The sequence below is a fragment of the Myxine glutinosa genome, chromosome 1 (assembly GCF_964187855.1).
Source record: "Myxine glutinosa chromosome 1, kmMyxGlut1.1, whole genome shotgun sequence".
Classification (NCBI taxonomy): Eukaryota; Metazoa; Chordata; class Myxini; order Myxiniformes; family Myxinidae; genus Myxine; species Myxine glutinosa.
This window is the reverse complement of record NC_136261.1, coordinates 94,816,803-94,835,200: the sequence shown is the minus strand read 5'-3', so window position 1 is coordinate 94,835,200 and position 18,398 is coordinate 94,816,803. Positions and strand designations below refer to the sequence as shown.

At 45.2% G+C, this 18,398-nt stretch overlaps 1 protein-coding gene across 17 annotated transcripts in view; it reads left to right on the top strand.

Annotated features, from left to right (window-relative positions):
• The window catches only part of ACP6 (acid phosphatase 6, lysophosphatidic), a 44,808-nt gene extending 26,644 nt beyond the window's left edge, over positions 1–18,164 (top strand). For 8 of the 17 annotated variants that reach the window (XM_078774821.1, XM_078774789.1, XM_068115147.2 and 5 more), the window contains 6 exons: positions 2,876–2,963; positions 3,167–3,302; positions 4,964–5,064; positions 7,421–7,501; positions 10,186–10,408; positions 17,188–18,164. In XM_078774821.1, the coding sequence (XP_078630947.1) occupies positions 2,876–2,963; positions 3,167–3,302; positions 4,964–5,064; positions 7,421–7,501; positions 10,186–10,408; positions 17,188–17,385 (827 nt within the window). In that variant the 3' untranslated portion in view covers positions 17,386–18,164. Of the gene's footprint in view, positions 1–2,875; positions 2,964–3,166; positions 3,303–4,963; positions 5,065–7,420; positions 7,502–9,616; positions 9,779–10,185; positions 10,409–17,187 lie in introns of those variants that run through there. The other 9 variants (XM_078774850.1, XM_068115153.2, XM_078774830.1 and 6 more) reach the window with 2 other exon arrangements.
• The last annotated feature ends 234 nt before the right edge of the window (positions 18,165–18,398 follow it).

The window sequence follows — 18,398 nt, the reverse complement described above, 5'->3', positions numbered from 1 at the left end:
CAATGATCTCTCTGACTCTCTTGAAAATCCTCTCTATCTCTTTGCTGATGACTCTACTCTCTGTCGCTCCATTCTTCATCCCTCAGATCGGCAGTCTCCTGCCTCCTCACTCTCTGCAGACCTGGACAAAATCACAGACTGGGCAAACAAGTGGAACATGTCTTTCAATCCTGACAAATCTCACACTCTTACGATGTCTCTCCGAAAAGACCGACTGGACAACCCTCCCATCCACTTTCTGAATAATCCTCTCCAAGAAGTTCTGTCACTCAAGCTTTTGGGTCTCACTATCTGCCATGATCTTTCCTGGGAAAACCACATTTCAAATCTGGCCTCCAACGCCAGTCGCCGACTGGGCATCCTCCGTCGTGCGAAGTCCTTCCTTGGCACACCTGAGCTCCTCACCACATACAAGGCTTTCATCCGCAGCTCAATGGAATACTGCTCTCCCCTCTGGGCTGGTGCTCCTGCCTCACACCTAGCTCGTCTTCACGCTGTTGAAACCAAAGCATTCAGAATCATTGGAATCTCCCGCGATGAAGCTAACTCCAAGGGCCTCTCACTCACTCACCGCAGGCAGGTTGGTGGTCTTTCCATCTTCTACCGACTCCTCTCTGGCCTTGCCCCCCCCCCCCCCCCCAGCTCTCTCTGGGCTCTGTCCCGCAAATATTCCTACAGGTCGCACAAGATCTGCCTGCAACCCTCTTATGGTCAAACTGCCAAAATCAAGACGCTCTGCTCACCTTCACTCCTTCATTCCTCTTTTCTCCCGCCTCTGGAACAAACTCCCTCACTCTCTTCAATCCCACTCCACCCTCCAGGTCTTTAAAACAGCTGTTCACCACCATCTCTTATCTTCCCCCATCCAAAACCTTGATCTTTTCTACCCCCGCTAATTTCACCCCAATTCCACTTTTTTGAAATACCAACTTCTGTCCTGGAAGTCCTTGGTGTCCTTGTGTTTTATACTTCTCCCTCCACCCCCCCCCCCCCCTTCCCATGCCTCCTCCCCCCAAGCCCTCTCCCTTCCACACATCTCCCTGCTCTCAAATGTTGTGTTTGTGTGCTTCCCCTTCTCTCCCCATCTTGTTTTCCGCTCCCTCTTTTTATATATTTTGTTTGTCTGGTTGATTTGTTTGTGAAGTAAATGCTCTAGCTCTTTCACGAGCCTCGATTCAGTATACAAAAAAAAACCAAAAAAAAAAACCGTGATCAGAACCACCCAAATTCACCTGCAGATCTAGTGGTTTTTTAATGAAATCAGACACGATGCGGGAATACAAATGAAGCAATGGGAATCAGCATTACACACCCCTTAACCGTCACTATCTATGCGCCATTGAATCAAGGAATGAACGGCAGTTCCTTACCTATCGAACTTAACAGGCTCAGTCATTCCACAAGAGATGGACAATAGTGAGGGATGAACGAGCCATAAAATACCCTGCCAGGACATTGCTAGACCTTGATGAGGTGCGACATTTCTGACCTGAGAATATGAGAGTGGGCGTGGCTGGGTGTAGCGTGGCGGAGAGCACAGCCCTAGAGGGAGGATCGTTAAGGGGGAAAACCCCGCAGTACTTACACGTAGCTCCACCAGGTGAGATTCCAGGCTTCACTTCTGCCCTGTGCTGGTTGCTCCCGCCTTTATAGAGACCGCCCCCACCCTCAGTTGTGACGCATTTAACCCCTCCCCTCTCAGCTGCTATTGGCCAGTGGCCCAGTTTTATGGGTAAATGTGCCGCCCACTGACTTGTCACACAGACATTCCTGAGGATCGGTGTGGCTCCTCAGTGTTTCCTGCCCAAACTCGTGCCTGATGGCCTGCCATGATGCTTTAAAGAACACAAAAGACAGATTATGATGGAAAGAACATTAAAAAGGGGTTTGAAGGGATGGTGGTTTTAGACACAAACATTGGGGTGGGTATACAACATATTTCAATGCACAAAACGATGGATATCTTGTATCACAATAAAATTACTTCACGTTTATGCAAAAACATTTAATACAGGAGATAACTAACCTATCCAATGCAAAGTTAGCCCCTAGCGGACATTCCTCCAACAATGTATATTCATACACTTTATGTGGAAATGCTGCATCTGGCACCAAGAAACTACCAGCATATTGCATGAAGTTTACTGAACACTATTTTGAGAGGAAACCAAGGTTTTTAGGTGTCTCATCTGGGGTGTGTTTATGTTTTGGTGATCTCACCCTCTACTGCGATTTGCAGATATGCTTCCGTGACATCTACCCCTTTTTTGCCAAAGTTGACCTGATCAAATTTGAGTTTGGGAGTGGGGTTTTTTTTCTAAATGTTCACTGCTTTTGTATATGAGATCCACAGGTGACACTGATCGTCACTTTTCAGTTGTCGATAGCAATTCAGACAAAATTGCCATTTTGGTGGTGTGGACTTTTGGAGATTAACGTTTGTGGTTGAGCATTTTTTCGGGGAGGGGGGGGGGGGGCGGGGAGAATATTGTATATTGTATACAAAAAAATTTCTATAATTTGGGATGGTGAATTGGTTGGAAACCACAAGGTAGGTACTCACAACCACCCTCCGTTGAAAAGTGTCAACAACGACAACAAATATCCTCTTCGTTTAGTCCGAGAAATTGGCACGCTTAGTTTTTGTAAGCTGTTCTTGGTGGTGAAGTGAAGGGAAATACCAACTTCATATCGTTCATACTACCGGTATTTCGTTTCAGAAAAATACAACATAAGCAATGAGAATTGCGTTTAGATTGAAGATCTTTTCTCTGCTGCATGCATGAAAAGGGCACTTTCTTAGACACACAGGAGTTGTTATTTTATGATATACTTGTATTTAATGAATTATGCCTTGCATGGTTTTTTTGTGCAGAACCAGCAAAGATAGTTGTTGCACGATTGGAGGAGGAAGTGCTCTTCCCAAATTACATATGTTGCGCCCGTCTCAAGGAATTGCTCAGGTATGATTGGCACAGGCTGAACGGTGTAAATACCTGAGACTAATGATATAACAAACAATCACATCAGGTGAACACAGATTATGTTTGAAATGAGTTTTTATATTTGCTTTCAATTACATTACAAAAACCAAACATTAATCCAAAGCACTTAATTTTAAAGCCTATAGTTTTGGAGAGAGTACTGCCATTCACTTTTTTTCTAGGATGATGTTTGGCAACTCGCACAAACTTCCAGACCTGTTAAAAGACAAGGAAGCGTTGCACGCCCTTCTGCACCTCCCTGTTGACTCACGTGGGCCGGACTTTATTGCGCTTCGAGATGTTCTGGTCGCACGACAGGTAAACCACCCAGGCAACCATTCAGTGATACCACAGGCCTCCCAACCTTCTTGGAATACCGCAACAGCTATTTACTCTGCTCTTGTATTAGGTGTACCGCAAAGTAATGTCGTTTTTTAAGCTGTGAATACAGTACAACTAATAGTTTCCGGTACAACTAATAGTTTTATCCACCAGTGAGTTTGCTGTCTCATTACTTAGGCAGTTAAGACCGAAAAATAGGGCGTATCGTTCATTTTTTCAGGAAAGCACCAAATTTGGCACAGATGTAGTATGGACCTACACAATTGTTTTCCTGAGGGGCGCCCAAAAATTCAGAACCCCTGGTGGCCGCCATATTGAATTTCAACATGACCACCCTCTGTGACCTATTTCCCTCAATAACTTCTATACTATGAGCGATAACACCACAGTTCCAGTGTCTTACCCCATGTTTTCATGGTCTCTGAATCCAATGGGATCAATTGCATAAAGATTGGCATCCATCATCTTTAATTTCAAGATGGCCACCATGGTGTTTCCATTTTCCTTGAATCTCTCATAGTATTTTAGGTAAAATTTCAATTCCAAGTGATACACATTGTTTTATTGGTCTCTGATAACAATGGAATGGTATTAATTAATCAAAGTTACACACAGTTGCAGATTTAACTTAAAATATTGTGGGCACTTGAAAGGTGGAGGCTCTCGCACAGACGCGTAGTACTACAAGCACTGTCCATCGCAGTCACACAGTGATGTGCAGGGCAGATTTGCCCTGGAGCATTTACAGTTGCCTTTACAGGCCGACTTATAATGGCAGCTTGTAAGCTCTGAACATGCCTCCTGTATCAGTGGTATTGTGGTCCAAATTGGTGTCCAAGAAGTCCCTGTTTTCATCCAGCCCCAATCAGCTGGTGATGGAAGTTCTGGGTAGGGCACAAGTGCCTGACTCCATACGTGTCCAGCCTGAAAACATGCACGTTTTAGGTGTTGTTCGAAGGCGTCTGTTGTTGGGGGAATGTGATCAATTGTTCTTGCCTTCTTCGTGAACAAGTGTCGGCGCATGTCATTCACTGTCTTTATCTCGGTAGTCCGGTCATAGAGGATGGCAACATATCTTTCTAGACTCGGACTTCCTGCGGCCAAGGCCGGTGGCAATTTTATGGATGGCAAGGTAGCGGTAGCTTTTACCAGTGCCAATGGCAATCCAGAGTTCCTCCACACCGGGTGACTGGTAGGTAAAGTAGTGTGCTATTGCCAAGACCACAATATCAGAATCTACAGTTCGAATCAATACCCGTTTTCTCCCCTTTTTCACGGCATCCAGGACATTTTTTTGGATTTTTTAGATTTTCTGAATTTTTGGGCGCCCCTCAGGAAAACAGTTGTATAGGTCCATACTACATCTGTGCCAAATTTGGTGCTTTCCTGAAAAAATGAACGATGCTTCCTCTTAGCTGCCTAACTACATTAACTTCTGTGCCATATATTCTTTTAAAGTATCATTGTTCTGTTTCTTTTTTTAAGACTTTAAACTTTTATCAGGAGAGGCAAAAGAAGCACCACTTGAGCAAAATTAAACTAATACTTCCATGGCGTTTTGTTTCTGATTGTTCTTGTACATTGGAAAGATAATGCCACTTAATTGTATTGGCTCCTGGTCCCAACAAAACTGACAGACGCATGGTCTTCCTGTTTCTCTGGAACTTCACGATTGGCTGCCAAAAGTGGAACAGAGGGCGACTCAAATGATGCTATCCGGCATTGGCACTGAACAAAGGTAAGTAGGTAATCTAGAATGCTCTATCCTCTGATTCTAAAGCTCCTGCCATGATCGGTATTTTATGCCAGAGAGTAAAGGTTTGTTGATTTCAACTTTGTGTTTTGTGAACCATTTCAAACAAAATCCTCCTTTTCCAGGATATTGCATTAACCCCAATGTCTGGTATTGGGAAAAAGAAAAACATTGCATGCTAGGTCAAACCCCAGGTATCTCTCACATATCCTTTTGTGGAGTGTTTTGCACTGCGGTCCTGGAAAAGAGACTTGAAATTTGTTCGCATGCCTCCGCTGACAAAGACCACTTTTCATTATGTTTTCAAGTTGTCTGTCCGTCCATGCGTCCATGATAGGTTTTCGTTTCCACAATAACTTAAGAACCGCTGAAGGGATCTAAGGCAAATTTGGTACAGGTGTGTATAATGATGTAAAGATGAACTGATTACATTTTAGGGCAATAAGTCAGCGGTCCCGTTCAATAAAAATTCTGTTACTGTGCTAACTTGTGAAACAGTGTTGGGATTTTGACCAAACTTGGTAAGTGTGTATTGTGATGCAAAGATGAACTAATTCGATTTCAGCATCAAAAGTCAGAGGTCATTTCAGGTAAAATGTAACACTTGAGAACAGCTGAAGGGATTTAAATCAAACTTAGTACAAGTATTATAATGATGTGATAATGTGGGCGGAGGCATATCGGTTGACGTCATGAAGTTGCAGAGTGCCGTTCTAGTTATGTTCAATCACAGTCCATCATAATGACTTTCAAGATTAGCATCAATATTTATTTCCACAATTAAATGAGGCCACTCTTACTGAGAGAATTGGAACAAACTTGCATTTAAATTGGGCCAAGTTTACAGATAGAATTGCGCCAGGTTTACAGATAGAATTGCGCCAGGTTTACAGATAGAATTGGGCCAGGTTTACAGATAGAATTGGGCCAGGTTTTCAGATAGTTGGGCCAGGTTTTCAGATAGTTGGGCCAAGTTTACAGATAGAATTGGGCCAGGTTTACAGATAGAATTGGGCCAGGTTTTCAGATAGTTGGGCCATGTTTTCAGATAATTGGGCCAGGTTTTCAGATATAATTGGGCCAGGTTTACATGTAGAATTGAGCCAGGTTTACAGATAGAATTGGGCCAGGTTTTCAGATAGAATTGGGCCAGGTTTTCAGATAGAATTGGGCCAGGTTTACAGATAGAATTGGGCCAGGTTTTCAGATAGTTGGGCCATGTTTTCAGATAATTGGGCCAGGTTTTCAGATATAATTGGGCCAGGTTTACATGTAGAATTGAGCCAGGTTTACAGATAGAATTGGGCCAGGTTTACATGTAGAATTGAGCCAGGTTTTCAGATAGAATTGGGCCGGGTTTTCAGATAGAATTGGGCCAGGTTTTCAGATCGAATTGGACCAGATTTTCAGATCGAATTGGGCCAGGTTTTCATATAGAATTGGGCCAGGTTTACAGAACGAATTGGGCCAGGTTTACAGATAGAATTGGGCCAGGTTTTCATATCGAATTGGGCCAGGTTTCAGATAGAATTGGGCCAGGTTTACAGAACGAATTGGGCCAGGTTTACAGATAGAATTGGGCCAGGTTTACAGAAAGAATTGGGCCAGGTTTACAGATGGAATTGGGCCAGGTTTACATTTAAATTTGACTTACTGAGATAATTGGGCAAAGCTGACATTTCAATTGGGCAATATTACAGTGTTGGGCAACGTTGCATTTATATAGGGCCAATAATACTCAGAGGTGTAGGTGTTGTAATGAATGATGGAGAAGCCTTTGGTCAATATCAGGCTTTATTAACTCTTTGAGTACGGGATTTTTTTTGAATAAAAATACCCCCGGTACGGGATGAATTTGGCATTACGGGAATGCAACCACATACTGCCGATCTATTTATAGGTATGGTCGATGACGTGTAGTAACGTTATCCGTACACAAAACTTTTTCGCGGGTTGTGGCACTGGACGTCATCCGTACTCATATTGTTAAAACTTGAATCAAGCAGGATCTCAAAAACATAAGCAAATACAACAAGAGTGTATTAAAGCTAATATATTATGAAAATTAATCGAGGTAATACAATGGAGCCATCTCGCAGAGTACACTCTCTCAATCTTACCAGCATGCATCATTGTCTGACTTTGCTCACAGCAGGCCAAGTCTCTCCCGAGCATTAGCACGGCCAGATCTTAAATAGCCCCAAGCCCCTAGCGACCGACACCTTCAATGCCTCTTCTTCTTCGCAATCGCCACAGGTGTAATAGGAAAGAAAGCAGAATTTTGTTCCTCAAACTGTGCATTTTGTTTAAATGTTTATTATGCTTTCCCTCCCTACCCCAGCACGGAGGTTCTGCAGCTATCCAGTGGGCCTCTGCTGAATTTGATTCTTCAAAACATGGAGGAGATTGTGGAAGGCAAAAAGTACATTATTTGTCTGTTTATCAACTTGCACACGCACGCACGCACGCACGCACGCACACACACACACACACACACACACACACACACACACACACACACACACACACACACACACACACACACACACACACACACTCCGATGTTGAGATATTTTGATTTGGTTATGAACAAATGGGTACTAGATAATGTCAAGGTTGCTTGTTTTTGTACACAGACTCTCCTCGTTACGACGTAAGTGACTTATGACGACTCGCACTTACGACCATTGCAAAAATCTCAGTTGCTCCTTGTGCCTCGCGCTGACAACATCCCTTACGCTCCATCGCCTATAAGTGTGTGTGTACCGTACTGCCATCATCATGTCCAGCAAGAGGAAGAGTGCATCCACTGATGGATCTGAGAAAAAGAAGAGGAAGGCGATAGACCTGGAGATAAAGATGAAAATAATCGGGCAGCTCAAGAATGGTAAAAGCGTGGCCGCCATCTCACGTGACTTAGGCCTCTCACATTCGACGGTGTCCACTATCTTGAAGGATAAACACCATATCCGAGAAGGAAGCCATTTTTCTGAAGGGATTTTAAGCTTGTTGTTTTCTCGACACTTTTTTTTTGTAGATGTTAAATTTCCTTGTGTACCTTTTCGAAATAGAAGTCCATTGTTTGCCAGTAAAACTGTAAACAGTACATGAGCTTGTACCAGTCCACTATTGGATGAAGACCCCTCACTTGAAGTTGTTGAAAGGAGTTTGGTTATATCATGCTTCCCAAATATGCATTTCCAAGAATGATCGTCCATCAAAATCAAACCCATGCTAGCCGGTAGAGGAAAAAATATTTTGTGTCATGATCCAAACAGCCAGCTCATTGTGTGCCAGTGTAATACAACCATTACTCCTCGTTCAATGGCTCCAACTATTCCCTTTTTGTGAGGTCAGCTGGGGAAAGTTTTTGTTCCAATGTTTTCCTGAAGCATCTAGTAAGGCCTGATGTTCGACTGACGGTGATCTGGTTTTCTAACTTGCTCAGGGTGCTGGCACGAACTTGCTGACTTCACGAAAGAGATCGCCAGATTGTTTACATGCAATAATGTTGGCAGATTTTACATCTAGTGTTACAGATATGGCACCATGCTTAATGTCCAGTTGAGGGCTGTATGAAGCAATTCCCTGATAGCGAAACATCAATCCGAGTTTGCCCAGTAATCAAATCCAGAATAGACAGCTCAAAGTACACTAGGCCTCTGTTAGCATTCTGTTGCACTTTGGCGTGCTGGTGCCCTGCCCAAATTCCAAGGTTTTTTTCCTACTGATTCTATAGCCAGCTTGATTGTCTGAAATAGCTGAGGTATTACACGTACTTACCTTTTGAGTTGTCTTGACTGGATTTGATTTCCATCCAGAATGTAAACTCGGATGGTTGCTTCACAAGAACGGCGTTGCATCAGAAAGTACGCCGTCTCTTCAATGGACATAATGTTGGGTGTCCCATTTGCTAGCATTAGTCGGTGGACATTAACAATCCCATCGTGTCTTATTTATACAAGAGACTAGGCTCGTGCATGGGTGAGCGCTTTTAATGCACGAGGTCTTTCTCAAACAGTTGGAAAGTTATCACGCGGTACTCAAATTTCTGCCCTGACTGCTGAGAAAGCAGTTGAAAAACCCTCCTTGCATCATCTTGGCCAGGGTACTGCTTTGGTAGCACTGATGCTCGGCATTAACCATCACCACCACAATGTCTGATTAATGAGCTACGGACATCGCCAACCTCCAGAACATCATAATGGGTTTCAAGATTTGCATCAGGATTTATTTCTACATTTAAATGAGGCCACTCGGATGGTTGCTTCACAAGAACGGCGTTGCATCAGGTCTCGGAAAGTAGAGCCTCGTGTTGTAGAGTGGCTTAACGAATGGCTTAACGAGAGAATGGCTTAACGAGTGGCTTAACGAGAACAGAGGCCTACACGAAAGTAGAGCCAACACGAGAGAGCCTCGTGTTGGCTTAACGTTTAAAGTGGCTCGGTTTAAGATATTAGCGTCTTGAGTTTGAGCCCCGGGCATGCCTCTTCTACGACCTGTCACTCAGATGGTTTCCCTCCTCTGTTTCGATCAGGATCGACGTGTCTTTTCCTGGCCAAACTTGTGTCTGATGGCCTGCCAGAACGTTTTAAAGCACATAAAGACAGATTCCAAAGGTAATAACATTAAAAAGGGGTTGCCAGGGATGATGGTTTAAGACACAACATTGGGGGCAGGTTGACAGCATCTTTCTATACATAAAACGGAGTGTATCAAATATCACAATTAAATTACCTCAGGCTTATACTATTTCATGCAATATGGGAGATAACTAATCTATTCTATGCAAAGTTAGCCCTTGGAAGTCATTCCGACAATAATGTAATTCTGCTTTGGAGAGGAATGAAAGAAAAACAAAACCGATTTTCCATAAGCTGTTCTTCACAACGATTATAATCATTTATTGAACAGTAATGGTCATTCCCAAGTGTTACGTTGTTTCCTTGCAATTATAAAGCTGTTATGTGCACGTACACACACATGCACGCACGCACGCACACGCACCTTTTATTGAGGTAAACCATTACCTAGATTTATTGATTGACACTTTCTGATGCCATAATTCAGCTTTCTTGCCTATTTCCAAAACACTACCCCTATTAGAAGTCCTCAACTGCTGCTCTACTCCTGTCATGACACCACTCTTTTGCCACTGTTGCCTGTGCTGGGTATCTGGGGTTCTCGAGAGAAGGAACAGGGAGTTCCAGTGGGGGAGATGAAGCCTAGTGAGGAGACGTGGCCTCCCTTTGCTGCGAGCCTTTGCATTGATCTCCTTCATGAAGCTGAATCTGGAAAACATTTTGTTCAAGTCTCCTATCTCAATCAGGTGGGGCATCTTAATCTCTGCCTCTTTCTGAATCTTGTTCCTAAAGTGGCTGTGAAATACAGAAGCCCAAAGATTGGCACGAATTCTTTTTAAATTCCTCATCAAATTGAAGTCTATGTTTGGACAAGTTTGAGTTTTTAAAGCTTAAATGGTAAGAAAGGTTATGCCCTGGATAGACACACACACACACAGAAGCAATTACAAACCCCCGTCTCCCGGAGTACTGATGGGCCAATTAATATAATTCGTGAAAGGATAGACATATAAAAGTGAAAATATAGAAAGATGAAGGGCTATTAAACACCTGTTCTCTGGGATGCTAGTGGGAGAGGTATGCTGAACATGCCCAAACAAATAGGTAACTGCTCTAATTAAGCTAGATATCTGGAATCACAAAGTGATCGCCGAAGGGGAAGCCTCTCCCGGCTTACCCTTGGTGATCGCCCATGACGTACCCTTGGCCCACGATCCAATGATGGCATATTTTGTTTGGGCCGCCATTTTACCTTGACCTTCATTATTTAGGGATAAAGTGTCAATAAATAAAATATGTCCCCAAATAAAATCTATCCATAAAACTCCTGGTGTTGCCTGGTGTTGCTCCTGAAGCCTGGTGTTGGCTTAGTGGTTAGGGTGCCGGCTTGGGATCCTAGGATCCTGGGTTCGAATCCCGGTCGATCGCTGAATTAACATCAGGGGGGTTGACTCAGCCTGTCATCCTTCCGAGGTCGCCAAATTGAGTACCAGTTCACTGGTAATTCCCCGTGTGTCGCAAGAGGCGACTAACAGGGTTGGCGGCAGGAAGGGCATCCGGCCATAAAACATTGCTTCAAAAAGACTTGGGAAAGCCCGAAAAAGGCCCACCCCTGCTCTGCGGGGAAAACTGGCCTCTAAACGTGGTTCATAAAACTCAATTATTTGAGTTATGATCAAAAAGGTGTTTTTTGTTAATTGGGTCACAATCTGAAAAAAGTAGATCAAGGCCACTGTAGGATAGGGGGTCAAGGACACTAGGATAGGATAGGGGGACACTTAATTAGGTCACAATCTGAAAAAAAGTAGGTCAAGGACACTAATCAAATGTCAGGTGCACAACTTCAGTGCAGGTACACTACAGTATTATGATGCAAGAACATGGAGGGGAGATTGGTGAAATACTGGCTGAGATGGGTTGGACATTTGGTGCAGACGGGGAAGACAGAATGGCAAAGGATTGGTTGAAGGAAGAAGGTAGGAAGAAAAGAGGTAATAATAATAATAATAATAATAATTCATTTATTTTGTATAGCGCTTTTCCAGAAGCCCAAAGGCGCTTTGACAGAGTGGAAAACATAATGCATAACAATACATGAAAACAACAATTGCAAAAAGACAAGAATCAAGAAAACAAACAGCAGCGATATACGGCATATATATAAGACAAGAATCAAAAAGACAAGACAAGACAAGAATCAATAGGGAAATATTTAAAGCAAAAGGAGGGAGAAGGAGAAGAGATAGTCAGGGGTTAAATGCTGTGGGTTGAATGTTGAATGCAGCGTTGAACAGGTGGGTCTTTAGTGATGTTTTGAATGTGGTGAGTGAGGAGGAGTCTCTGATGGTGTGAGGTAGTGAGTTCCAGAGGGTGGGAGCAGCGATGGAGAAGGCCCTGTCCCCCCAGGATCTGAATTTGGTCCGGATGGAGGGGGTCAGGAGGTTGGTACCAGCAGAGCGGAGGTTGCGGGTGGGAGTGTGTCTGGAGAGGAGGTCAGCCAGGTAGGATGGGGCCAGGTTATGGAGGGCTTTGTATGTCAAGAGGAGGATTTTGTACTGGATTCTCTGGGGGATGGGGAGCCAGTGAAGCTTGTAAAGGACGGGGGTGATGTGGTCACGGGTCCGGGAATGAGTGAGTAGACGGGCAGCGGAGTTCTGAATGTATTGGAGTTTATTGGTGATTTTTGAGGGTGAACCATAGAGGAGGCTATTGCAGTAGTCCAGACGGGAGGTGATGAAGGCGTGGATGAGGGTTTCTGCAGCCGTGGAGGAGAGGGATGAGCGGAGACGGGCAATGTTTTTCAGGTGAAAGAAGGCTGACTTTGTGATCTGTTTAGTGTATTTGTCGAAGGAAAGGGTTTGGTCAAAGATGACGCCAAGATTCCGGATGTGAGGGGAGGTGGATACTGGGATACCGTCGATGTTGAGGGCAAAGTTATGGGTGGATTTTGTGAGCGTTTTTGGGCCAATGATGATTATTTCAGATTTATCACAGTTAAGCTTGAGGAAGTTGATTTGAAGCCAGGATTTTATTTCAGTGATGCAGTTTGTCAGGATAGAGTGGGTGTCGGTGGAGACGGACTTGGTGGAGATGAAAAGCTGGATGTCATCGGCGAAGCAGTGGAATTGGAGACCATGACGGCGGATTAAGTGACCGAGCGGGGACAGGTAAAGGATGAAGAGGAGGGGGCCAAGAACTGAACCTTGGGGGACACCTTGGGGGAGGGGAGCAGTGGGGGATTTGCAGTTATTGATGGAGATGAACTGGCATCTGTCAGAGAGGTATGATTTAATCCAAGAGAGGGCAGTGCCGGTGACGTTAAAGGTGGATTCAAGTCGGGTGAGGAGGATAGTGTGATCGATGGTGTCAAAGGCAGCGCTGAGGTCGAGGAGGACGAGAATGTTGAGGTTGCCAGCGTCAGAGGAGAGGAGAAGGTCGTTGGTGATTTTGAGGAGAGCAGTTTCAGTACTGTGGTTGGAGCGGAATCCGGATTGGAATGTTTCATACAAGTTATTGGCAGAGAGATGATGTTTGAGTTGAGTGGCTACAGCGCGTTCCAAAACTTTTGACAGAAAGGGTAGGTTGGAGATGGGTCTGAAGTTGTTTAGGGTGTCAGGGTTTAGACCAGGTTTTTTTAGAATGGGGGTAACAGCAGCAATTTTGAGGGAAGGTGGGACGATGCCTGTAGACAGGGAGGAGTTTATTGTTGCAATGATAAGTGGAGAGAGAGCAGGGAGGGAGGCTTTGACAAAGCTGGAGGGGATGGGGTCAAGAGTGCAGGTGGCAGTTTTCATTCCTATGAGGAGTTCAGAGAGGTCAGTAGGAGAGATTGGGGAGAACCGAGACAGGGGATGGCAGGACAAGGGGGGGCAGGTGGTTGGAGGGGGAGCGGGTGCGGCGGTGGTCAAGCTGTTGTAGATGTTGTCAATTTTGCGTTGGAAGAAAGAGAGGAAGGAGATGCAGTTGTCTACTGTGAATGACTGGGTGGTGGTGTTCAGGGGGCGGAGGAGTTTGTTTATTGTCGAGAAGAGTGCTTTTGGGTTTCCGGAGCCAGAGTGGATAATTTGAGAGTAGTAGGCAGAGCGGGCGCGTGAGAGGGCATCTTTGTAGTGTTGTATGTGGTCCTTGTAGGCTTGGGAGTGAACTGTGAGACCCGTTTTATTGCGGAGTCTTTCAAGTTGGCGAGCACGAGTTTTCATCAGGTGGAGTTCAGGGGTAAACCAGGGAGCAGAATGGGTGAAAGAAACTGTTTTGGTTTTTACAGGCGCAAGCTGGTCAAGGCAGGAGGAGAGAGTGTGGTTGTAGTAGTCAGTGAGGTCGGAAGGGGTGTGGAGGTCAATGAAGGGAGAAGTGGACATTTTTTCAGAGAGGGTGGATGAGAATGAGGTAGGTGAAAGAGCGTTTAGCTTACGGAAGTTGATTGTGCGATAATGCCTTGGTGTTGGGGCGGGGATGTTGATGGTCAGAGTGATGGCTAAGTGGTCAGAGAGGGTGAGGTCGGAGCCATAGAGATGGTGCAAATTTAATCCAGTGGAGCAGACAAGGTCCAAAATGTGACCACGGATATGGGTAGGAAAGTCGACATGTTGAGTGAGGTTAAAGCAGGTGAGTAAATCAGTGAAGTCAGTGGTTATTGTGGAGTCAGTGGAGTCCATGTGGATATTGAAATCACCAAGGAGGAGGATTGAGGGGGAGAGGGAACATAGCTGGGTCAGAAAGTAGGAGAAGTCAGACAGGAATGATGGGTGTGGTTTGGGAGGGCGGTAGACGACAGCCATGACTGACTGCGTGTGACCAGAGAGTTTTAAAGCCAGGTGTTCAAATGATGGAGCAGATGAGATGGAGATGAGGTTGGTCTTGATGTCTTGACGGTGGATAACGGCAATTCCACCACCTCGGCCCTCCGAGCGTGGTTTATTGACGTAGGAATATCCACTGGGTGTGGTGAGGTTGAGTGTGTAGTAGTCCAGAGGTTGTTGCCAGGTTTCGGTGAGACAGAGAAAGTCCAGTTTGTTATCCAGGATGTATTCGTTCAGGATGAGGCATTTATTGTTGAGGGACCGGGTGTTGAACAGGGTGAGCTTGATGTTGTTTTGAACAGCAGGGATGAATTCAGGTGATTTAGCCAGGGTTCGTAGGCAAGAGGTGCGATCGTGTGGGTTGCTGTGACCAGGTGCGCTGGGACGAAGAGTGAGAGTGCGCTGAGCCGACCAGAGGACGGGGATGGAGTGACCTGATTGCATATAAACAAACTTGCGACCGGAGCCACGGTGAATGTACCTGGGTCGTCGGAGGAGTCCATTTGATTTGATGGCAGAGATGCATGATGGGGTGGAGCGGGTATTGAGCAGAAGAAGCCTTGCGGCGGAGTACTTCAGAGCCATGCCAGGCAGGAGCGAAGGGACGAGTACGAGGCCAAGGTCGAGGAGGCAAAGCGGCAAACGCAGCGGCAAACGCAGCGGCAAACGCAGCGGCAAACGACTGCAGCCGCTAATCAAGACCACAGCGGCAAACAAGGCCACAAGGCCACCGGCAAACAAGGCCACGGCCACAAACAACGGGAGCGGGCCTTTCGAATTCCGTATTCCGTACCATCAAAAGCAGATTCCGTTATCCAGCCGGAGAACACGCGGCACGTGCGGGTGTGAAAAGGCAGGACAGGCGTGAGATGTCAGGTCAGAAAGGTAGAAGCAGACCCTGTACATCCATCCAGTCGGAGAAGCGGCGAATATGCAACGCCAGCGTCCTCTCGCAACCGAACCCGGAAGTGACAAGTGAAATGAAAGGTGATTAGCGGTAGACAACGGTTGACAACGGTTGAGATGGGAGGATTGTGTGAAGAGGGATATCTGTAAGGTGGGGTATCTGGTGTGGTTGGAGAGTGGATAGAGTTGGCTGAGGATAGAGGTGAGTGGAGGAGTATCGTGGTCAAGGCAGGGCAGGGGTTTGGTGCCATCGGCCCTCACCCTTATAAAGGGAAGAGGAGAAGAAGAACAGTAGGTTAATCAATAATGATGGCAGAAGTGGGAACATTTTGGTAGTAAGATAGATTTTATGACATGCTCTGAGCTTTGAACCGGTTACTAACTGGCACGCTTGTCCCTGCTCCAAGAAGCCGGTACTTTTACATTATTAGTGATTGTGAAGGAGACGCTAGTTCCTGCACCTTCTGCCTTGAGAGACCATAAAAACAGTCGGCTGGCGCCACCAAGTGCTGTGCCAACTCCTCCGTTGGTTTGATGGGGGAGAGAGTTGGCTGAGGACAGAGGGGAGTGGAGGAGTGTTGTGGTCAAGGCAGGGCAGGAGCTTGGTGCCAACAGACCTCGCCCCTTATAAAGAGGTAAAAGGAGTAGACCAACAATAACATCTTGGAAGGCCAAGTGGTCTTTGATATTCCACTTTGGCAAAATTGAGCGATAACAATAAACGCGTTATATTTTTCCATTTGACCTTGACCTTTAACCTGGAGAGTTGTGATGTACATTCAACACAAGCGTTACGCCGAGGTCCCCCGTCGGGGAAGTGATGTGAGTTGACAAAGTGGAAGACGCAGAAAACATGCTATGATATGATATTTCACTCACAAGGTTCAGACATCCATGGAGGCGGCCATCTTGGATTTTGACGTGGCGACCCAATGTTCAATAGCGTTCTTCCTTATGCCTAGATACACCCACACACCAGATTAGAAGTTGGTACTTCGCTTATTTTTCAAGATATTCCGCTCACAAGGTTCAGATATATATATATGGTGGCGGCCATCGTGGATTTTGACGTGGCGACCCAATTTTCAATAGCGTTCTTCCTTATGCCGAGATACACCCACACACCAGATTAGAAGTTGTTACTTTGCTTATTTTTCAAGATATTCATCGCACAAGGTTCAGACATACATAGCATCAGACATACATGGCGGCGGCCATCTTGGATTTTGACGTGGGTTGCACCCACACACCAAATTCGAATGCGGTCCGTCGCTTACGCACGCACACACGCACGGACACACGGACGGAGGGGAAAGCCATAGTCCCCCTTTCGCTACGCTGTGCGACGGGGGACAATACATGCATCTTGCTCTAGGCTACTATCCAGAGAGGGTAATTTCGTTCCGATAGGACAAACCTTTGTTGAGTTGTGGTGAAAAATGTTAAAATGACGATTAGGTCATGACCTTATGATTAGGCCCAGGTCAAATGATGTCAAACCCGCATACTCTGTTTTCACATTATTGATGCAAAATTTCATTCTGAAAGTCCCAGCCGGCTCTGAGATACAGCTCGGAAATTGAATGCAGGAAGGGGAAAAATCCCGAAATGGTGGTTTAGTACTTCTAGGGGTCTAAGAAAGTCTGGGGTACCATTAAAATTGTGGGCACCAGTTGTAGAAACAAACCCTACACCAGCTATAAGCCTCGCCCTATCCTACAGGAGTATAGGGAGAGGCTTAATTATCCCTTCTCTTTGGCCTTTTTCACTCCAACTTAATTTGGAGGAAATGCACTAATGCCAAATCGGTCCAATTACAGGATGGTACCTCAATCCAACTGATGATCTGGTCTATCTTGCAGCCATTCCGACTGCCCGGGTGCACGTCTGAGCCATGCCCATGGTCCGAGTTCCATGCACTGCTCGCTCCCTTCGCCCTATCGGTGCAAGAGTACGCAAAGAAGTGTGTCGGCTCCGATGCCAAACCCACGGCGGAACCCAACGCCATGACTCAGTAACTTACCGCATGCGCAATTGTTGAAGCAAACGAGCTTGGTGAGAGCACGATTGTTATCGCTGCTCGAAAGTCAAGTTTCGATCGACTCGAGTTCAATTCATGTGGATTCCAGTGATTGCTTTGGTATTGTATGGGGGGAAAGAGGTGGGATAACACAGCAAGTTGTCCTTCCAATATAATGTTTAGGTGTGTTGTGATATCATTCTTGCATTCATTTGTGTGAGTACGAGGTAAGGTATCTTTCATTAATGTAAAGTGTACATGTTGTTGGCCAGGGCATGTTCAACATCCATCATGTATGTCTGTTCTTTTTGCACCTTTTAATTTTTTTGTGGGGAGAGGTTGGGGGTTTGATGCGGGACCAAACCAACCTAGAAATCATGGGCATGTCAAATCCACTGGAAGCATGATGCTTCAAAAATAAGTCGAAATGTCTTTGCACATCCACTGTCATGTACATCTGATTATATTCGCACAAAGCTGGGGTGGAACAAATCCGCGAGATTTACTCTACCCCGGTGTTGAATCGGTGTTTGAGATCTTGGCGCAGCAGGTATTTGTAAAAAGAAAAAAAAGATGTGTAAATGTACATGAAATGCAACTTGCATGAGCAGCTATGCAGTGGTGACCAGGTTCATGACATGTATGTACTTCCTTTTATGAATTTGATCAAAATGTAAAAGAATAATAATGCTACAGATTGCTTTGAAGTACTTGGCCTGAACAGACATTTCATAACTGTTCAATGGATTCTTATTAAATTTTGATTACCTCCTTTCATTCACTTTTTTGATTTTATTGTGCCATATTACATTTTCATTTGGACAGCAGACATGATTTTTTTTTTAACTAGATGGTATTCACAGAATACTTACCCTGTGGTCATCTTGGTGCAAGCCAACTCTTCTGTTTTTCAAGGGTTTTTCTTTGATCCAAAATGGCTGCCAGACCCCACTGTTCAGCCTGGTGGCGGTATGTACTCTACCAAGTGCCGGTCTACTTTGTGTTTTGTGA